This window comes from Oncorhynchus kisutch, linkage group LG21 (genome assembly GCF_002021735.2).
Source record: "Oncorhynchus kisutch isolate 150728-3 linkage group LG21, Okis_V2, whole genome shotgun sequence".
Lineage (NCBI taxonomy): Eukaryota > Metazoa > Chordata > Actinopteri > Salmoniformes > Salmonidae > Oncorhynchus > Oncorhynchus kisutch.
Window position 1 is genome coordinate 25,905,081 of NC_034194.2, and position 19,129 is coordinate 25,924,209.

The 19,129-nt window shown below is 42.9% G+C and overlaps 1 protein-coding gene across 3 annotated transcripts in view; it reads left to right on the top strand.

Annotated features, from left to right (window-relative positions):
- The window catches only part of LOC109866340 (ankyrin repeat and SOCS box protein 2-like), a 51,461-nt gene extending 37,354 nt beyond the window's left edge, over positions 1-14,107 (top strand). For all 3 annotated transcript variants that reach the window (XM_031800646.1, XM_031800645.1, XM_031800647.1), the window contains 4 exons: positions 954-1,125; positions 8,248-8,821; positions 9,660-9,801; positions 11,662-14,107. In XM_031800646.1, the coding sequence (XP_031656506.1) occupies positions 954-1,125; positions 8,248-8,821; positions 9,660-9,801; positions 11,662-11,813 (1,040 nt within the window). In that variant the 3' untranslated portion in view covers positions 11,814-14,107. The remainder of the gene's footprint in view (positions 1-953; positions 1,126-8,247; positions 8,822-9,659; positions 9,802-11,661) is intronic.
- Positions 14,108-19,129: the final 5,022 nt, after the last annotated feature.

Here is a 19,129-nt window from a genome sequence, read left to right on the forward strand (position 1 = left end):
TGATCACAGTGTCCAGGGGGCAGCGTTGGATGGGACAGGGAAGCTAGACTGGCGAGTATTATCCAGGCAAAAAAAAAACTGCCTGGCTGTGCAGAAGGTAAAAGCCGCTAGCAGTGGCTAACAATGACTAAATAGCTTGTAGCTAGTTAGCTGGTTAGCTTCTGGAGGTTCTTGAATGTGTTCTAAAAATAAAAGAATTATAGCGATTCCGTATCACATTGGGTGAGGCAGGTTACCGGAAGGTATAATCGAATTCAAAATCGAAAAGAGATTGAAAGTAAATATGGGTCCAGAAAGATGTCAGTAATCAGAGGTCTAGAAAGATGCTAGAGTTTCCGACTTGGATGACCGTTCAAAATGACTTTTCACAGTCGGATCTCGTTTTTCCCGATATCCCAGTTGTCTTGAACGCACTGAAGACGGAAGTCAGAGATTTCCCAATTCCCAGTTGTTTTGAACACGGCATTAGTATCAACAGAGGGAGGGAGAGAGCAGCAGAGAGTCCACCTCTCACGGTCCCTGCCCTCTCCTTCCTTTTTTCTGGTGATACTGACCAGAGAGAGGGGACACCATCTTCTACCACATGGCAAAACTCGAGTCGCACCGCATCTGCCTCATGCACAAATTCATGTTATTCCTATGACCAGAAAAAGTTAAATATTCCTTGATATTAAAAGAGACATGACGAGCTGCTAATAATGGGAGCACTTTGCTTATCCTGTGCGCCGGGCTTCTAAATCAAGTACACCTACCGCCAACAGCAAGATAGAAAGGGAGCACAAGTCTTTATCACAGCCTTTATCGTTTGTTTTTTTACAGACATGTTTGGTGATCGACTAGGAATGCCTTGAAGAACGGCCAAAGGGCGCAGATCACATAAAACTGTCATGTAGCTCTTACTATGGATCGTTTGTTGACTTTTCTAACTGTCAGTTGCACTGAATATGTTCTAGGTGCTGATATCAACAGTGAGGCAAGTGATGGGGCCACCGCTCTGTATGAAGCGGCTAAGAATGGCCATGAGGACATTGTGGAGCTTCTTCTTTCTCAGGATGCTGATGCCAACAAAGCGGGCAAGAAAGGACTTCTGCCACTACATATTGCTGCCCAACGAAGAGCTGATGGGTACCTGCAATTACCTTACAATACCTTGATACATGGGAATACAACAAATATTTAAAACAAATTTTTATTTTATTTTACCTTTATTTAACTAGGCAAGTCAGTTAAGAACAAATTCTTATTTTCACAGCACCCTTAAAGCAGAACTGAACTCTAGAACTAACTTCTCTTGTCGAAAACAGCATATGTAGCATCACAACTAGTCAGAAACATTTATTCCAGTCATAAAGTCAGTATCGTCCAAAACAGAGTTTTGTGTACAAGAGTTCTCCATGACTTACATGAAGGTTGGCTTTTGATTTCTACAATGCCCACTAACACGGGATAAACATTGGCGTTGTTTGAGCTCTATCGAGAACACACAGACAGTGAGACCGACCTGCCCAGCAGCACAGCTGTTTGGATTTGTTTACATAAGCAGTGGTGGAAAAAGTATCCAGTTACCATACTTGAGTAATAGTAAAGATACCTTAATAGAAAAGGCCTCAAGTAAAAGTGAAAGTCAAAAGGTAAAAAAAACTACTTGTGTGTTAAATATATATATTTTTACCATTATTTAACTAGGCAAGTCAGTTAAGAACAAATTCTTATTTTCAATGACAGCCTAGGAACAGTGGATTAACTACCTGTTCAGGGGGAGAACAACAGATTTTCACCTTGTCAGCTTGGGGATTTGAACTTGCAACCTTCCGGTTACTAGTCCAAGGCTCTAACCACTAGGCTACCCTGCCGCCCCATATACTTACGTTTCAAAAGTAAATATAATTGCTCAAACGTGACTCGTTTCAGGAAACTAGGTGTACTTCCCAGAAGCGCCATTTGAACTCAAATTAGCTTAAAATAGCGAGCGATGTTATTTCTTTGTTATTAGATTCGTTATTGGACTAAAAACATTGTAAACTCACCAAGAATTGAAATCAATAGAGATACATAATGGTGTCTCAATGTAATCAAGCTTTGAAATGATAACATAATTGTAAAATGTTATCTGTTTGTGCTTTTACTTGCAGTCAATTTGCAGTGTACAAGTTATTATAACTATGTTCCAGCCCCTGACCATCTGCACAGAACAGACTTTTTAAACCACTCAGCAGTGCCATTTGCAGAAGGACACATAACTTGGGAGGGGGTTTGGGTGTCCTCCCATATTTTCAGGCATCTAAAGCCCATTTCCTGCATTTCTACACAATGGCCCTTTTAGCCATATCTATTTAGAACAACAGAAATAAGCAAAAATGCCCACAGACATTAGGGAAGATATGATTAAATGTTTAAGTGATAGATAAGACTGAACTAGATCCATGATAATTCATTAATCAATGTTGTGTTGCACCTTTATCCAATAGCCCAACAAATGAACAACTCCTACAGATAAAGTAGAAAGATTGTCTTTAATACATCAGCCAGACGGCCCAGCCAGCCAGAGCTAACTGCACACGGGACCCCCACCAGTCTCGTCAATAACTCAACTCTCTCCCCAACACAACTTCCAAACACACATCAACACACAGAAACAGTACACCCTCCACAGAATTCATATCATAAGCCTAATAGTACTATAGAGCTCCTTTTACTTGCACACAATATAGCTGTGTCATCCTGCCTCTAGGGGTGCACGACCCTGTAGCGCCCCAACCCAACACACCCCACTCAGCTTTAGGATCTTAGTGAAATATTCATTAACGGCTTCAGGTGTGTTAGGCCAAGCCCAGAGTGACAAAAGTAAGGACTGAGCAGCCCAGCAGCTAGGGATTGTCTAAATCTCCCCTGATGTGGGCATGTTTTCAATACAATACAGTATTCCATCTAAGGCATCCAGACCCTATGAAAGTTGCACAGTGTATCCTTAATCTTAAAACAAATCTAATGATAATGTACATAACTTTACATTTCTTACATACATTGTGGGAGGATAATCAACCTTCCAATTAATGGCAATGCATTTATTAGCCACTATTTTATTTATTTATTTAACTAGGAAAGTCAGTTAAGGACAAATTCTTATTTACGATGACGGCCTACCCCGGCCAAAACCTAAACCAGACGACACTGGGCCAATAGTGTGCCGTCCTATGGGACTCCGAATCACAGCCAGTTGTGAACCAGGGACTGTAATGATGCCTCTAGCACTGAGATGCAGTACCTTAGACCACTGCGCCAGTTGGGAACCCATATAAATGCTAGGTTACATAGTTTCTTCGGTTTCCAGTATAAACATTTCCAAGCAAACAGAAACAGGGACAAGGGAGAATCTGTAGACATGCTGAGATAAAAGTACATACTCTTTGCGAGAATTCAGCCAGCCTTCACAAGGCCACAACATATGCAACTATGTCCCCTTTTGAGCTTTACACCTCCAGCAGATTAATACAATTTCTGAGTGCATGATATTCTGTTTCACTAGCATATAGTAGGTTCTTTGGATGGTCTTAAACTGCAGTAATTTATGTCTCAGATTATATGAACATGACTGGGCATTCTAACATATCTGTATCGTTTCATCCCCAGGTCTTCCTCACATTTTAGATCGACATATTTTGTGTCATCGGGAAAAGCCTCTGTCAACTCTTGATACAGTTTGGAAATCAACTTTGGAGGTTTGTCAGACTGCCTTAAATTAGCATCTGGCTTGTTCATTGTTTGCTGGACAGAGAGGATAAAGTGTTGTATCTGCAAAAATGCACCTCACCTCTGTCACAGACTTGTCTCGCCTGGCTGCCTAACTCTTCTGAGACCTCTGTCACCAACTGATGCTCATAAAATGAGGCAAGATAAATAATTACTTTGGTGTACATTTATACATTATATTATCCAATAATAGAATCAATGGATCAATAATTGAAATTACCATAATTCCCAGATCCTAGACTGTAGCTTTGAACTTAAGCTGCTGTCCTGTAGCTACTGTAGGTCAATCAATCAATCTGTCACGTTCTGACCTTAGTTCCTTTGTTTTGTCTTTGTTTTAGTATGGTCAAGGTAGCCTGTTTTCACGCGTGAGTTGTGGGTGATTATTTTCTGTTCTGTGTTTTGTGTATTCACCGTACAGGACTGTTTTGTTTCGTTCGTTGTCGCTTTATTGTTTTGTTCTTCAGTGTTCTGAGTTATAAAAAATATCATGAACACTTACCATGCTGCGCTTTGGTCCTCCGATCCTTCCTACTACTCCTCCTCGTCGGAGGAGGAAGACAACCGTTACAGAATCACCCACCAACAAAGGACAAAGCAGTGTGGTAACGGACAGCAGCAGCGATCTCCAGACTCCTGGACATGGGAGGAGATTTTGGACGGCAAAGGACCCTGGGCACAGGCTGGGGAATATCACCGCCCCAAGGCAGAGCTGGAGGCGGCGATATGAGGAGGCAGCACGGCAGCGCGGCTGGGACGAGAGGCAGCCCCAAAAATGTATTGGGGAGGACCACGGGGAGTGTGGCTAAGTCAGGTAGGAGACCTGAGCCAACTCCCCGTGCTTACCGTGAAGAGAGGTGGACCGGGCAGGCATGCTGTGAGGTGCACGGTGTCCCCGGTGCGCAGGCATATCCCGGTGCGTTACATTGCAGCGCCTCGTATCGGCCAGGCTAGAGTGGGCATCGAGCCAGGTGCCATGAAGCCGGCTCAGCGCATCTGGTCTCCAGTGCGTCTCTTCGGGCAGGGGTACATGGCACCAGCTCTGCACATGGTGTCCCCGGTTCACCAGCACAGCCCAGTGCGGTCTATTCCACCTCGCGGCACTGGCCTGGCTACGGGGAGCATCCAGCCAGGTAGGGTTGTGCAGGCTTGGTGCTCGAGACCTCCAGTGCGCCTCCACGGTCCGGTCTATCCGGTGCCTCCTCCACACACCAGGCCTCCGGTGGCAGCCCCTCGACCAGGCTGTCTCTCCGTCTCCTCCCGACAGGTGCTCCCGCCTGTTCAGAGCTGCCAGAGTCTCCCGCCTGTCCAGAGCTTTCCAGAGTCTCCCGCCTGTCCAGAGCTTTCCAGAGTCTCCCGTCTGTCCTGAGCTGCCAGAGTCGCCCGTCTGTCCTGAGCTGCCAGAGTAACCCATCTGTCCTGAGCTGCCAGGGTCGCCTGTCTGTCCTGAGCTGCCAGAGTCGCCGGTCAGTCAGGAGCTGCCAGAGCTGCCGGTCAGTCAGGAGCTGCCAGAGCCGCCGGTCAGTCAGGAGGTGCCAGAACCGCCTGTCAGTCAGGAGCTGCCAGAGCCGTTCGTTACTCCGGTGCTGCCGGAATCGCCCATCACTCCGGAGCTGCCGGAATCACCCGTCACTCCGGCGCTGCCGGAATCGCCCTTCCATTCGGGACCTGTTGCTAGGGTCCCCAGTCCGAGGTCGGCGGCGAGGGTCGCCGCTCTAAAGAGGCCACGGATGCGGGATAAGAGGCGGACAAAGACTATGGTGGAGTGGGGTCCACGTCTAACGCCAGAGCCGCCACCGCGGACAGACGCCCACCCAGACCCTCCCCTATAGGTTCAGGTTTTGCGGCCGGAGTCCGCACCTTTGGGGGGGGGTAATGTCACGGTCTGACCTTAGTTCCTTTGTTTTGTCTCTGTTTTAGTATGGTCAGGGCATGAGTTGGGGTGGGCAGTCTATGTTAATTTTTCTATGATTTGGTATTTCTGTGTTTGGCCTGGTATAGTTCTCAATCAGAGGCAGCTGTCAATCGTTGTCCCTGATTGAGAACCATACTTAGGTAGCCTGTTTTCATCCGTGAGTTGTGGGTGATTATTTTCTGTTCTGTGTTTTGTGTATTCACCATACAGGACTGTTTCGTTGTCGCTTTATTGTTTTGTTCTTTAGTGTTCTGAGTTTTAATAAATATCATGAACACTTACCACTTACCATTGGTCCTCCGATCCTTCCTACTACTCCTCCTCGTCGGAGGAGGAAGACAACCGTTACACAATCAAATGTATTTATAAAGCCCTTTTTACATCAGCAGAAGTCACAAAGTGTTATACTGAAAACCAGCCTAAAACCCCAAGCAGCAAGCAATGCAGATATAGAAACCTAGGAAGAAACCTAGAGAGGAACATTACCGTTCACCTTCGCACCCCTGGGCCAGACTGCACTCAATCATAGGACCTACTGAAGAGATGAGTCTTCAGTAATGACTTAAAGGTTGAGACCATGTCTACGTCTCTCACATGGATAGGCAGAATTTTTCCATTAAAATTGAGCTCTATTGGAGAAAGCCCTGCCTCCAGCTGTTTCATTAGAAATTATATGTATGGCAGGACCAAATCGGAGAGATATGTAGGAGCTAGCCCATGTAATGCTTTGTAGGTTAACAACAAACCTTGAAGTCAGCCCTAGCCTTAACAGGAAGCCAATGTAGAGAGGCTAGCACTGGAGTAATATGATAAAAAAACATGTGGTTCTAGGCAGGATTCTAGGCAGCTGTGTTTAGCACTAACTGAAGTTTATTTAGTGCTTTATCCGGGTCACCGGAGAGCAAAGCATTGCAGAAGTATAATCTAGAAGTGACAAAAGCATGGATTAGCTTTCCTGAAAATTTTTGGGACAAAAAGTTGCTGATTTTACAATGTTAAGAATATGACAAAAGCTGTCCTTGAAATATTCTTGATATGTTTGTCAAAAGAGTGATCAGGGTCCAGAATAACGTGTTCCTTCACAGTTTTATTTGAGACAACTGTACAACCATCAAGATTAATTGTCAGATCCAACACCAGATCTCTTTGTTTCTTGGGATCTAGAACTAGCACCTCTGTTTTGTCTGAGTTTAAAAGTAAAACCTTTGCCATCATCCACTTCCTAATGTCAGAAACACAGGCTTTCTGGGTAGGCAATTTAATTGATGAGTACAGCATTGTGTTTTCGAATGACATCACCAAGAGGAAAAATATATTGTCAAAACAATAGTGGTCCAAAAACAGAACCTTGAGGAACGGCAAAACTTACAACTGATTTGTCAAAGGACAAACGATCCACAGAGACTAACTGATATCTTTCTGAAGTTCTAAACCAGGCAAGAACATGGTCTGATGCCATTAAAAGGTCAATTACCACCTTCACGAGTGCATTCACGGTGCTATGATGGGATCTAAAACAAGACTGAAGCATTTTGTATACATTATTTGTCTTCAGGAAGGCAGTGAGTTGCTGCGTAACAGATTTTACATTTTGTTTTTAGAGTAATGGGAGATTCGATATAGGCTGATAGTTTTTTACATTTTCCAGGTTAAGGTTTGGCTTTTTCAAGAGAGGCTATATTACTGCCACTTTTAGAAATGGGGATAAACATACCTGAATTGTCCAATAGAAACTCTTGTTGCAACTGTTGAACTAATGATTACACCTTAGATCAGCTAGATGGAGACAAGAATGTGAAAGGCGGTATTGAACGTGTCAATGTCTGTCACCTTGATTGCTAAAATTTCTCTTGACCCGTTCACCTACGTTAGAAACTTTCATTCATAGGCTAGGTTGTAGCAACCTCATGATGGGCATAAGGAAAATGTGAGTATCCTATAGTAGCCTAAACCTATCGATATTGCATTGAGCTGGTTGAATGGAATATGAATGACAGTCACCCAGTATGCTGTAATTGAAATAAGGCCATGCTCATAAAAAAATATACATTGTCCTCCCTCATCTTAAACGGCACCGATCGCCGCTGTACTCTACCCCCTAGTTTCTGTTTCCAACTCCACTGATTTACATCTCACATGCACCTCCGCACCTAAACTGAAAGGAACAGAAGTTAGAAAGGGACTCTCAACCAATGAAAATGCTACGGTAATCTTTCAGTTAGTAAAGTACACAAGGCAAAATGCTATGTTTAGTCAGAACTGTGACACATATTCTAGACACACCACAACAAAGCTGTGAAGATATGTTATTTTTCGGAAAAGAATGTGTACTGTATGCCTTGTGTCTACAGTATTTCTTGTGGAGACTTGGATTCCTCGGATTCCGGTTGGAGGATTCCTGCTGGAGGATTCCTGCAATCAGAAGGGTAGTAACCAGGGAGGTTATTCTCCCTGGTTACTCTAACTGTGATTTCTGAAAAACATGAAAACTTTAGGAATGTTTTAAGGGAATGCTTTAACCCTAATAGTAATGTTCCACTCTGGGCACCCCCTAATTTCCTCTGTGTGGTTATTTATTTCAGTATTGTGTCATTGCTGATCAAAGTCACCAGCAAGTACAGAGTGAATCGCAGTGGAGTCAGTCCCCTCCACCTGGCCGCCGAGTGCAACAGGGACACAGTTGTGGAGATCCTGATTGAGGCCGGCTACGACGTCAACGCCATGCTGTCAGATGATCGCTCCATGATGTATGAGGACCATCGTAGCACGACTCTCTATTTCGCCGTCGCCAACGGCAATGTGGACGCAGCCACCATGCTTCTAGATGCCGGCGCCATCCCAAACCTGGACACCTTCAACCCGCTACTGGTAGCATTGAGGCAGGGTAGTATCGAATTGGTCACATTGCTGGTGGAGCACGGTGCCAATGTCAACGCCTACGTACCCACTCACCCCACCTCGTTCCCGGCCACCCTCATATTCGGTATGAAGTACCTGTCCATGCTGAAGTATCTGATGGACAATGGCTGCGACGCCCTCTCCTGTTTTAGTTGCACTTATGGCAGTGGTCCACACCCACCACATCAGGAGACCTCTGAGAGGGATGACTTGCGCTACAATACCAATACACTCAGAAACACTGGGGAACCCGTTCAGGTAAACAAAATAACAATGAAATGTTTAGTATGTGCATATGTGTAATATATTTACATACATTCTAAATATAATGCCAATTAAGAATGAGGGGGATTATTAGGTGGCCAAAATTGAAATTTAGCCAGGACACCAGCTTTAACAGCCCTACTCTTGCAATAAGGGGGATTTTTAATGACCACAGAGAGTCAGGTCACCCGTTTAACATCCCATCCGAAAGACAGAACAGGGAAATGGCCCGTTCACTGCCCTGGGATTCGATCTTAAGACCGGAGGCCAGAGTGCCCCCTACTGGTCCTACAACACCACTTCCAGCAGCATCTGGTCTCCCATCCAGGACTCACCCTGCTTTGCTTCAGAGGCAAGCCAGCAGTGGGATGCAGGGTGGTATGCTGTCGGCAACAGTTGTAAGTACTATGTAACAATGGCAAGAAAGTGTATCCAAACGCGCTTTAGCCCAGCTTGAACAAAAAAGGTAATCAGTTCCTAGACGGAGGGACCTGAAAATCCCAAAAACATTCCTTACCCCAGGACACTTCAACGGGTTGAAATAAAGAAAAAGGAGCACTCTGTTTCATAATATGTACCGTCAATAAATGATCAGATCTATGCAGAAACAGAGATACATTTTTTCCCCCTTTATAGTCACTCATTGAAGTGTCCTGTGGTAAGGAATGTTTTTTTGATTTACTATGTAATAATGTTTACCTACACTGTAATCGCCTATAATTGTTATGCTGTCATGTTAGCACATAGGTATTTGGGACACTTCTTGTAAAGTAGAGACTAAAAAATACAATGTACCATAGCCTATCATTGCTTTTTGTGTTTCCATCATTAGTTCTGTGAGGTAATCTCTACACGCTGGGCAGGACCCATCATAAATGTACTCCTGAATTACGTTGGCCATGTGAAACTCTGCTCCAGACTTACTGAGCACCTAGATAGCTTGGAGGACTGGGAAGTCATCAAGGAGAAAGCAAGTGAGTGTCTTGTACACATACTGTACATGCACACAGACACACCTACATATACTACACAACATAGGGTAGCATTTTGGTATAGCAGGACTTTATGCGTGGCTAATAAGCAGGGTTCATACCAGCCTGTTACAGTGGTGCCATGACCTGGATCCGAGAGCTAATGTCTAGCTATCAGCTGCTGGCAGGCTCATAAGGGACGGAGTGGCACTGTGGTCTAAGGCCCTGTATCGCAGTGCTAGAGGTGTCACTACAAACCTGGGTTTGATCCTGGGCTGTATCACAACTGGCCCAGCATCGTCCGGGACAGGGGAGGGTTTGGCTGCTGTAGGCCATCATTGTAAATAAGAATTTGTTCTTAGCTGACTTGCCTAGTTAAATAAAAACGTGTGAGGGGTATGGGGATGGACAGGTCTATTTAACACCTCAATAACATACCATAATGAATTTGATTGATTCAAAATAATTTTCCCACTGTGAAGTGTCAAGTAGCTACTGGCTTTCTGTTGCTTTACAGCACTCAGGGCTTCTCAATTCTTCATTTTATGATTGGATCCCCCCGCCACCAATTATGCTTTTGGTTTGAATTTATTCTTAACTGACTTGCCTGGTTAAATGAAGGTAAAAAAAAAAAAGGTCCTCAGAGGGGGGAAAAAGTTGAGCATGGCTTGTAAGGAGAACAGAGAAATGTGCAATATCTCCTCTCTTTCTCTCTTTCTCTCTCTCATCTCTCTCTTCTTAGCAAACCCTCAAAACTGTGAGCTAACTTATAACAAATAAATTAGTACAGTCAAATTTTATGGTAAATTCATAAGCACGAAAAATAAATATATTGAAAATTATATTTTGTCAAATGGGGAAAGTTTATATTGTGAAGTGATGCACATCTCACATAGTTTTCAAAACAAGTGGTAGTTGGTAACGGTTAATTTTGAGAGCTCAATGACAACGGTGGAAGTATTGTCAACCTTTAAATAATTATCTGAACCTCAGGCAGTAGGCTCAAGCAAGCCTGTTTCTCTCAGTGCAGCTTGCCCTGCCTGCCTCTCAGACTCTGGCCAGCATCGAAAGCCTATCCTCCTTATTAATGGCCAAAATTCTGGGGGGATAGTACAAATCATGTTTATGCAACCTAATAATCATCATTAGAATACTTCTAGAACCAACTTAACTAAAGTTTGGGAAGCACTGATCTGGCTAAATGCACAAATGCCAGTATGCTGCAGCCAGACTGCATGCTGCATCAGTTAGGCTACAAGTTATTTAGCTCACTACAAACCTAAATTTACACACCAGCCTGATAATATGGACCAGTATGTTGTTAGCCTAATTTCTGTAGGGGGAAAATCTATTTTAGATGATGAAAAGTGTGGTGAACTGTACACAAACAAAATAATGGGTTATGATATTTAAATGTAGATAAACCGGGGTTTGGTGGTGACTTTCTGAATTATGTTAGTTAGACCAAGAGTGTAAAGTAATACAGAAATTATTGGTATTTCAGTTGTGATTGTCCAAATTATCAGAAAGGTTTTGTATGTATTTTCCCTTAAGAATTAACCAGAAAGGATCATTTCACAGCTATTTATTTTTTACTTCTTTTTTGGGGGGTAGAATGCCCCCAAACCCCCCTACAAGGGTGTCAAACCCTGAATCCATTGACTCTGAACCCCCCCAATATTCAACACAAAGTTATGCCCTTGGCAACTGGGGTTACTGATGTGATGAGGTGGGAATTCATGCATGCACACTCGACACTGCCCAAACAGCCACTTATTTGGAATGACTTGTGCACATGTTATGTACTTTCTATATTCAAGCGTCACATACAGTATTACTGAATCTGTTGCCATTGTCTTCCAGGGCATTCACGTCCACTGATGCAGCTGTGCAGGCTGAAGATTCGCCAGCAGGTTGGAATCCACAGACTGAGGTACATCAAAAAACTGCCCCTCCCACCACGACTAATCAAGTACCTCAACCACGAAGAGCGCAACCAAGAAAATGTTTTGTGAATAATAGTCTGTGACATTATAGTCAAAGTAAGAGATGATGAGGGACTACAGCACAAATTCTCTTGACATAATCAGTGTTTTGGTGTGAATCTTTTTACTCATATTTGAGCAGTAATATAGAGCAGTGCTTACCAACATGGGGTAGTGCAAGTGGTTCTTAATTTATTTTATTATTATTTTATATTTTTCTTCCAAACATAATGCCATAGGGGAGTATAGTATATGGTATTATAAGCAATTGTACATGAATTTTTACAATGCAAATTGTGTTGCCCCTTAAATGACAGATTTGGACACTGATAAACACACCGAGTGGCTGTACAGTAACATGCTATACATTACATTTCATTACTTTACTTCTAATTGTTTGAGACACCTGGGACAAAAACCTCCAGGGGACCATGACACAATGTCCCAATAACATACTAAAACATCCTTGGGGACGACAGGAGGCTGCTGAGAGGGGAACGGCTCATAATAATGGCTGGAACGGAGCAAATGGAATGGCAATAGACACCTGGAAACCCATTCTCTCCAATTAAAGTGACACCAACCTCCTGTGTTGGGGATGTCCCCGGGACAAACCCGGGAACTAGACAAAACCTCCAGGAGACCATGACACAACGGCCCAAGAATGACCTAAAAAACGTAATTGGGGATGTCCCGGGACAAAGCGGGAACCAAACAAAACCTCCAGGGGACCATGACACAACATCCTGACCACTTTAGGTGTCTGTTTCATGATGATCCGGGGACATTCTAACGACAAGTTTTTTGTTTGCAGGGTTAATGTGAAAAGGAGGGGATGCAGGGCTCAATGGCAGAGCTAGGAGCTCTTCTTTGAGTCATAAAAGTGCATTGAAATGATTTAGGAACTGTGCACACTTTGGAGAGGTGTGTGGCCACTTGGAAACACCAGTTAGACCTCTACCTTAAACCCTTGTATTTTTTTTGTCTTGTGTTGCACCTACCCCAAATTTTCCACAAATATTCTTGTCATGTTACTGAATGTATCCAGAGTATTTTCAGATTTTGTTAATAACAAATGCTGCGACAAGTATGGCAAATGTAAAATGCACATAAAATGTAATGTTTGGATTCAGTCTCTTGTCAGGTGAACTGTTGTCTCCTTACCTTTAGTCTAATAATTGTCCCAAAATCTCCTAACTGTTCCCTTATATTTGCTACCATGGTTATGCATATGCTTTCCATTTTCTTCTGTAAAAAACAAATTCAATTTAGCGCTATCCATATAGGCCAATTCCCACCAGTATAAGAGCTTTACAAACATACATCTGCAATAATAGTCCTGTAATCTGTTACATTCTTTGATAAGATAAAATGTACTCTAAATTTGACTGATAAGATATTTTAAGTTAAAGAATTCTGTGACTCCGCAAATGGTAGTTCTTTTGAAGATGATTTGGTGGTCCCCAGAACAGAAAAGGTTGTGAACCGCTGATATACGGTACAATACAGTACAGCTAGGGTTTACGATTAAACTTTAAGATCAGACTAAGGTAGACTTACCAAGTTGGTAACACTTTATTTTACACTTATAGACATTACTAGGTGCTAGTATTTACTATTATTTAAATTCCTACGTGTTTGCAAGTACATGGTAAAATGGTAATTACACATAAATAACCTATGAATTATTTATATGTTTCAGTTGTGAGAGCTGTTAATTAACTATACAAATGAGTGAATTAGTTTGTCAAGCTTTAGAAATGTGCCTGTTTGCTTGTTTGAGTGTACAGTACTTTTGGGGTATTATAGAACCCTGGCTATAGTGCAGGCTCTTTTCATTAGTTTAGCGTTATTTGAGGTGTTATAATGTTCTTATTATGAATGGTCTAATCAATTTCTCAATGGAAGATAAATAAGAAATAGATACATGAATGGCTTTATGTTAAGGTTTTGAAAGCTGCTTATTTGATTTTATAGTATTTTTGGGGCATCGTTGGACCCTTTTAGGCTGCCCTATAAGCATTGTGTTTTTGTAAATATTTGATTTGAACAGTTATCAAAGTTGAGTTTGAACATAAATGTTTAAAGCATTACCTGACAGTAATTGTATTACCATCATCACAGTAAAGATTCAGAATAGGAGAGGGAAACAGTAGACAATTTGATATTTGGTGTTGATTCACTTAAATAGATTTCATTGCAATATTTGTAGTATTTTGTATGATCTGAGGTAAGGGTCTCATTTTTTTGGGTGACATGGTGACAATTCAATCTTGTGCTATGTTGCCTGTGAAAAAAATCAAATAAACATCATATCCATTTTCTATGGGTTTTCCAGTCATTCAAAGGCCGTTAATCCTGTATTTTGTAGTTTTCTAGTTCATTGGGATGTGCAATATTTCCATTGTTTTTATATTTATGTCTTTCCCGATGTATTTGTCCAGGATTCCTGGATGATGTTTGATCGATTGCTTGATTGCTGAATGACTGTTGCTTAGGGTTAGGGTCATGTTTGCAGGTCAACATTAGGGTTAAGGTTAGGGTTAGGGTTAGGGAAAATATAATTTTGAATGGTTGTAAAGTGTGTGTGTGTGTGTGTGTGTGTGTGTGTGTGTGTGTGTGTGTGTGTGTGTGTGTGTGTGTGTGTGTGTGTGTGTGTGTGTGTGTGTGTGTGTGTGTGTGTGTCCATAACATGATGGCCCATATGAATGAGGTATGGCTCACTGATCTGAGAGTGTCAAGAACTGCAAGAACTGGGTTTTTCACGCTCAACAGTTGTGTATCAATAATGGTCCACCACCCAAATGACATCCAGCCAATGGCAGGCCAGTGGTTGAATATACAGTAGGTAATTGATGAAAAATGACAAAGGAGGCTGACACGATTTGTGCAGAGCAACAGACGGGCTGCAGTTAGTCAACTGATAGTCCAGTACAACACTGGTCCCCAAAGACCCATAAAATAATGCACAATTCATCGTACTTTGACACAAACACTTTGACACAAAAGGGTATGGCAGCTGACGATCTTAGAGTTCCAATTCTTTCAGCAAAAACATTGTCAATAATACAATAGAGAAAGTCTATATACAGTGTGTGCAAATGAGGAAGGAAAAGGGGTGAGGCAATAAATAGGCCATAGTGGCAAAATTATTACAGATTGGCAAATTGAACACTGTGGTGATAGATATGCAGAAGATGAGTGTGGAAATAACGATACTCACAATATGGTGATGAGGTAGTTGGATGGGCTATTTACAGACTGGCTATGTACAGGTGCAGTGATCTGTGAGCTGCTCTGACAGCTGGTGCTTAAAGCTAGAGAGGGAGATGAATCTCCAGCTTCAGTGATCTTTGCAGTTCGTTCCAATCTTTGGCAGCAGAGAACTGGAAGGAAAGGCGGCCGATGAGGAATTGGCTTTGGGGGTGACCAGTGAAATATACCTGCTGGAGTGTGTGCTGCGGGTGGGTGCTGCTATGGTGACCAGTGAGCTGAGATAAGGCGGGGCTTTACCTAGCTACGACTTATAGATGACCTGGAGCCAGTGGGTTTGGCGACGGATATGAAGCGAGGGCCAGCCAACGAGAGCATACAGGTCGCAGTGGTGGGTAGTATATGGGGCTTTGGTGACAAAACGGATGGCACTGTGATAGACTACATCCAATTTGATGAGTAGAGCGTTGGAGGCTATTTTGCAAATAACATCGCCGAAGTCGAGGATCGGTAGGATAGTCAGTTTTACTAGGGTACGTTTGGCAGCATGAGTGAAGGATGCTTTGTTTTGCGAAATAGGAAGCCTATTCTGAATTTAATTTTGGATTGGAGATGCTTAATGTGACTCTGGAAGTAGAGTTTACAGTCTAACCAGACACCTTGGTATTTGTAGTTTTCCACATATTCTAAGTCAGAAACATCCAGAGTAGTGATGCTGGAAGGGTGGGTAAGTGTGGGCAGCGATCGGTTGAAGAGCATGCATTTAGTTTTACTTGCATTTAAGAGCAGTTGGAGGCCACGGAAGGAGAGTTGTATGGCATTGAAGCTTGTCTGGAGGTTAGTTAACAGTGTCCAAAGAAGGGCCAGAAGTGTACAGAATGGTGTCGTCTGCGTAGAGGTGGATCAGAAAATCACCAGCAGCAAAAGCGACATCATTGATGTATACAGAGAAAAGAGTCGGCCCAAGAATGGAACCCTGTGGCACCCCAATAGAGACTGCCAGAGGTCCAGACAGCAGGCCCTTCGATTTGACACACTGAACTCTGTCTGAGAAGTAGTTGGTGAACCAGGCGAGGCAGTCATTTGAGAACATCAGCTATCTGGATTTGGGTGATGGAGAAATGGGGGAGGCTTGGGCAAGTTGCAGTGAGGGGTGCAGGGCTGTTGACCGGGGTAGGGGTAGCCAGGTGGAAAGCATGGCCAGCCGCAGAAAAATGCTTCTTGAAATTCTCAATTATTGCGAATATATCGGTGGTGACAGTGTTTCCTAGCCTCAGTGCAGTGGGTAGCTGGGAGGAGGTGCTCTTATTCTCCATGGACGTTAGTGTCCCAGAACTTTTTGGAGTTAGTGCTACAGGATTCAAATTTCTGTTTGAAAAAGCTAGCCTTTGCTTTCTTGACTGCCTGTGTATAGTGGTTCCTAACTTCCCTGAAAATGTGCATATCCCTTGGGCTATTCGATGCTTATGCAGTATGCTAATGGTTGGGCTAATGAACGAAAACATTGAACTTTGGAGAATTGGAAAAACATTGCCTGGTCTGATTACTCCTGGTTCTTGCTGTTTCAAGCTGATTGGATGAAACCACACGAGTACAATTATCCATCATGCAGCATGTCAACATTGCAGGCTGGTGGTGGTGTGTTTTCATGCCACACATTGGGTCCCTTGATAAAAGTGACAAATGTTTGAATGTCACAGGATATTTGAACATAATTTCCAATAAGGTGCATCCCTTCATGACAGCAGTGTATCCATCTGCAAATAGTGGGATGAGATGGAACGAGCTATTCGGAGTAGAGGGGGTGGAACTCAATATTAGCAACGTTTTTGTAAACTTGGTGTACATTGTCTCTTGCGAAATAACGGAAAATTAAACACAGAAACCCCTCCCAGTTAGGGGGAGTGATGAGCTCTACAGCAGTGTCTCACAACTCAATTGCTGATTAAAACTGCTGATTAAAACGGGATTAAAACGGGATCGATATGACAACAGCCAGTGAAAGTGCAGGGCGCCAAATTCAAAACAGAAATCTCATAATTAAAATTCCTCAAACAGAAGTATTTTACACCATTTTAGAGATAAACTTTGTTAATCCCACCACAGTGTCCGATTTCAAAAAGGCTTTACGATGAAAGCACACCAAACGATTATGTTAGGTCTGTACCAACTCACTGATAAACAGCCATTTTTTCCAGCCAAAGAGTCACAAAAAGCAGAAATAGAGAGAAAATGAATCACTAACCTTTGATGATCTTCATCAGATGACACTCATAGGACTTCATGTTACACAATACATGTATGTTTTGCTCGATAAAGTTCATATTTATATCCAAAAATCAGAGTTTACATTGGCGCGTTATGTTCAGTAGTTCCAAAACGTCCAGTGATTTTGCAGAGAGCCACATCAATTTACAGAAATACTCATCATAAATGTTGATGAAAATAGAAGTGTTATGCATGGATCTTTAGATAAACTTATCCTTAATGCAACCGCTGTGTCAGATTTCAAAAAAGCTTTACGGAAAAAGCACACCATGCAATAATATGAGTACAGTGCTCAGGCAACAAAACATACCATACAGATATCCGCCATGTTGTGGAGTCAACAAGTCAGAAATAGCATTAGTAATATTCACTTACCTTTGATGATCTTCATCAGAATGCACTCCCAGGAATCCCAGTTCCACAATAAATGTTTGATTTGTTCGATGAAGTCCATCATTTATGTCCAAATACTTCCTTTTGGTTACTGCGTTTAGTACACAATCCAAACTCACGACGCACAGGCAAGTCCAGGCGAAAGTTTGGGGCGAAAAGTTATATTACAGCTCATAGAAACATGTCAAACGAAGTATAGAATCAATCTTTAGAATGTCTTTATCATAATATATAATATATAAACTTCAGTTAGTGCCTAACACATACGCTACGGTAACAAGATGCAGGCCTCCTTATTGTTCCTAGAATTTCTAAGCAAACCGCTGGAGGCAGGGCTTTCTCTGTCTTACTAGTGCTCTTCAATGCCGTCCCAGGAGGTGTGTGTCACTTGAGTGGGTTGAGTCACAGATGTGATCTTCCTGTCCGGTTTTGTTCCTACTCTAGCTCGTGTGTTGGAGGAGATCTTTGTGGGCTATCCACAGCCTTGTCTCAGGGTAGTAAGTTGGGGGTCTGTTTGGTGTGGTGTGGAGGCTGTGCATTGGCAAAGTGGGTGTGGTTATATCCTGTCTGGGAGTATCATCGGACGGTGCCACAGCGTCCCTCGACCCGCCGCTATCTGTCTCCAGTATCTATGCTGCAATAGTCTGTGCTGGGGGGCCAGGGTCAGTCTGTTATATCTGGTGTAATTCTCTTGTATTATCTGTTGTCTGGTGTGAATTGAATTATGCTCCTCTCTAATTTCCTCTCCCCCTCTCCTCCCTGAGGACCTAAGCCTTAGGATCATGCCTCAGGACTACCTGGCCAGATGACTGCTGGATGTCCCCAGTCCAGCTGGTCGTGCTGCTGCTCCAGTTTCAACTGTTCTGCCTGCAGCTAGGGAACCCTGACCTGTTCACCAAACGTGCTACCTTTTCCCGGACCTGCTTTTCTCGACTGTCTCTCGCTCTCTCTACCACTGCTGCTGCCTCGACCTCTGAATACTCGGCTATGAAAAGCAAACTGACATTTACTCCTGAGGTCCTGACCTATTGCGCCCTCTACAAACACTGATTATTATTTGACCCTGCTCGTCATCTATGAATGTTTGAACATCTTGAAGAACAATCTGGCCATAGATACTTATTTCTAATTATGTTAGAATGCAAAGATAAAGAAAATCTCTCTTCTCACTAACGGCAAATGATTGCATCTTTTCAATCAATCACATCAGCAGATGTCACAAAGTGCATATACACTTATACACTTATGCAATGCAGATGTAGAACCATGGTGGCTAGAAAGAAACATAGAGAGGATATTAAAAGAGTACATGTCCATTAAGGCTATATCGTTCTTCAATGTATTAAAATGTTCATAGATGACCAACCAAGTCCAATAAAAATCAGTGGTTATGGAAGGTCAACAGGTCAGCACCTCAGGAGAAAATGTCAGAGAGGTGAAGATGAACCTGCTTTATGTTGTGAATAAGCGTG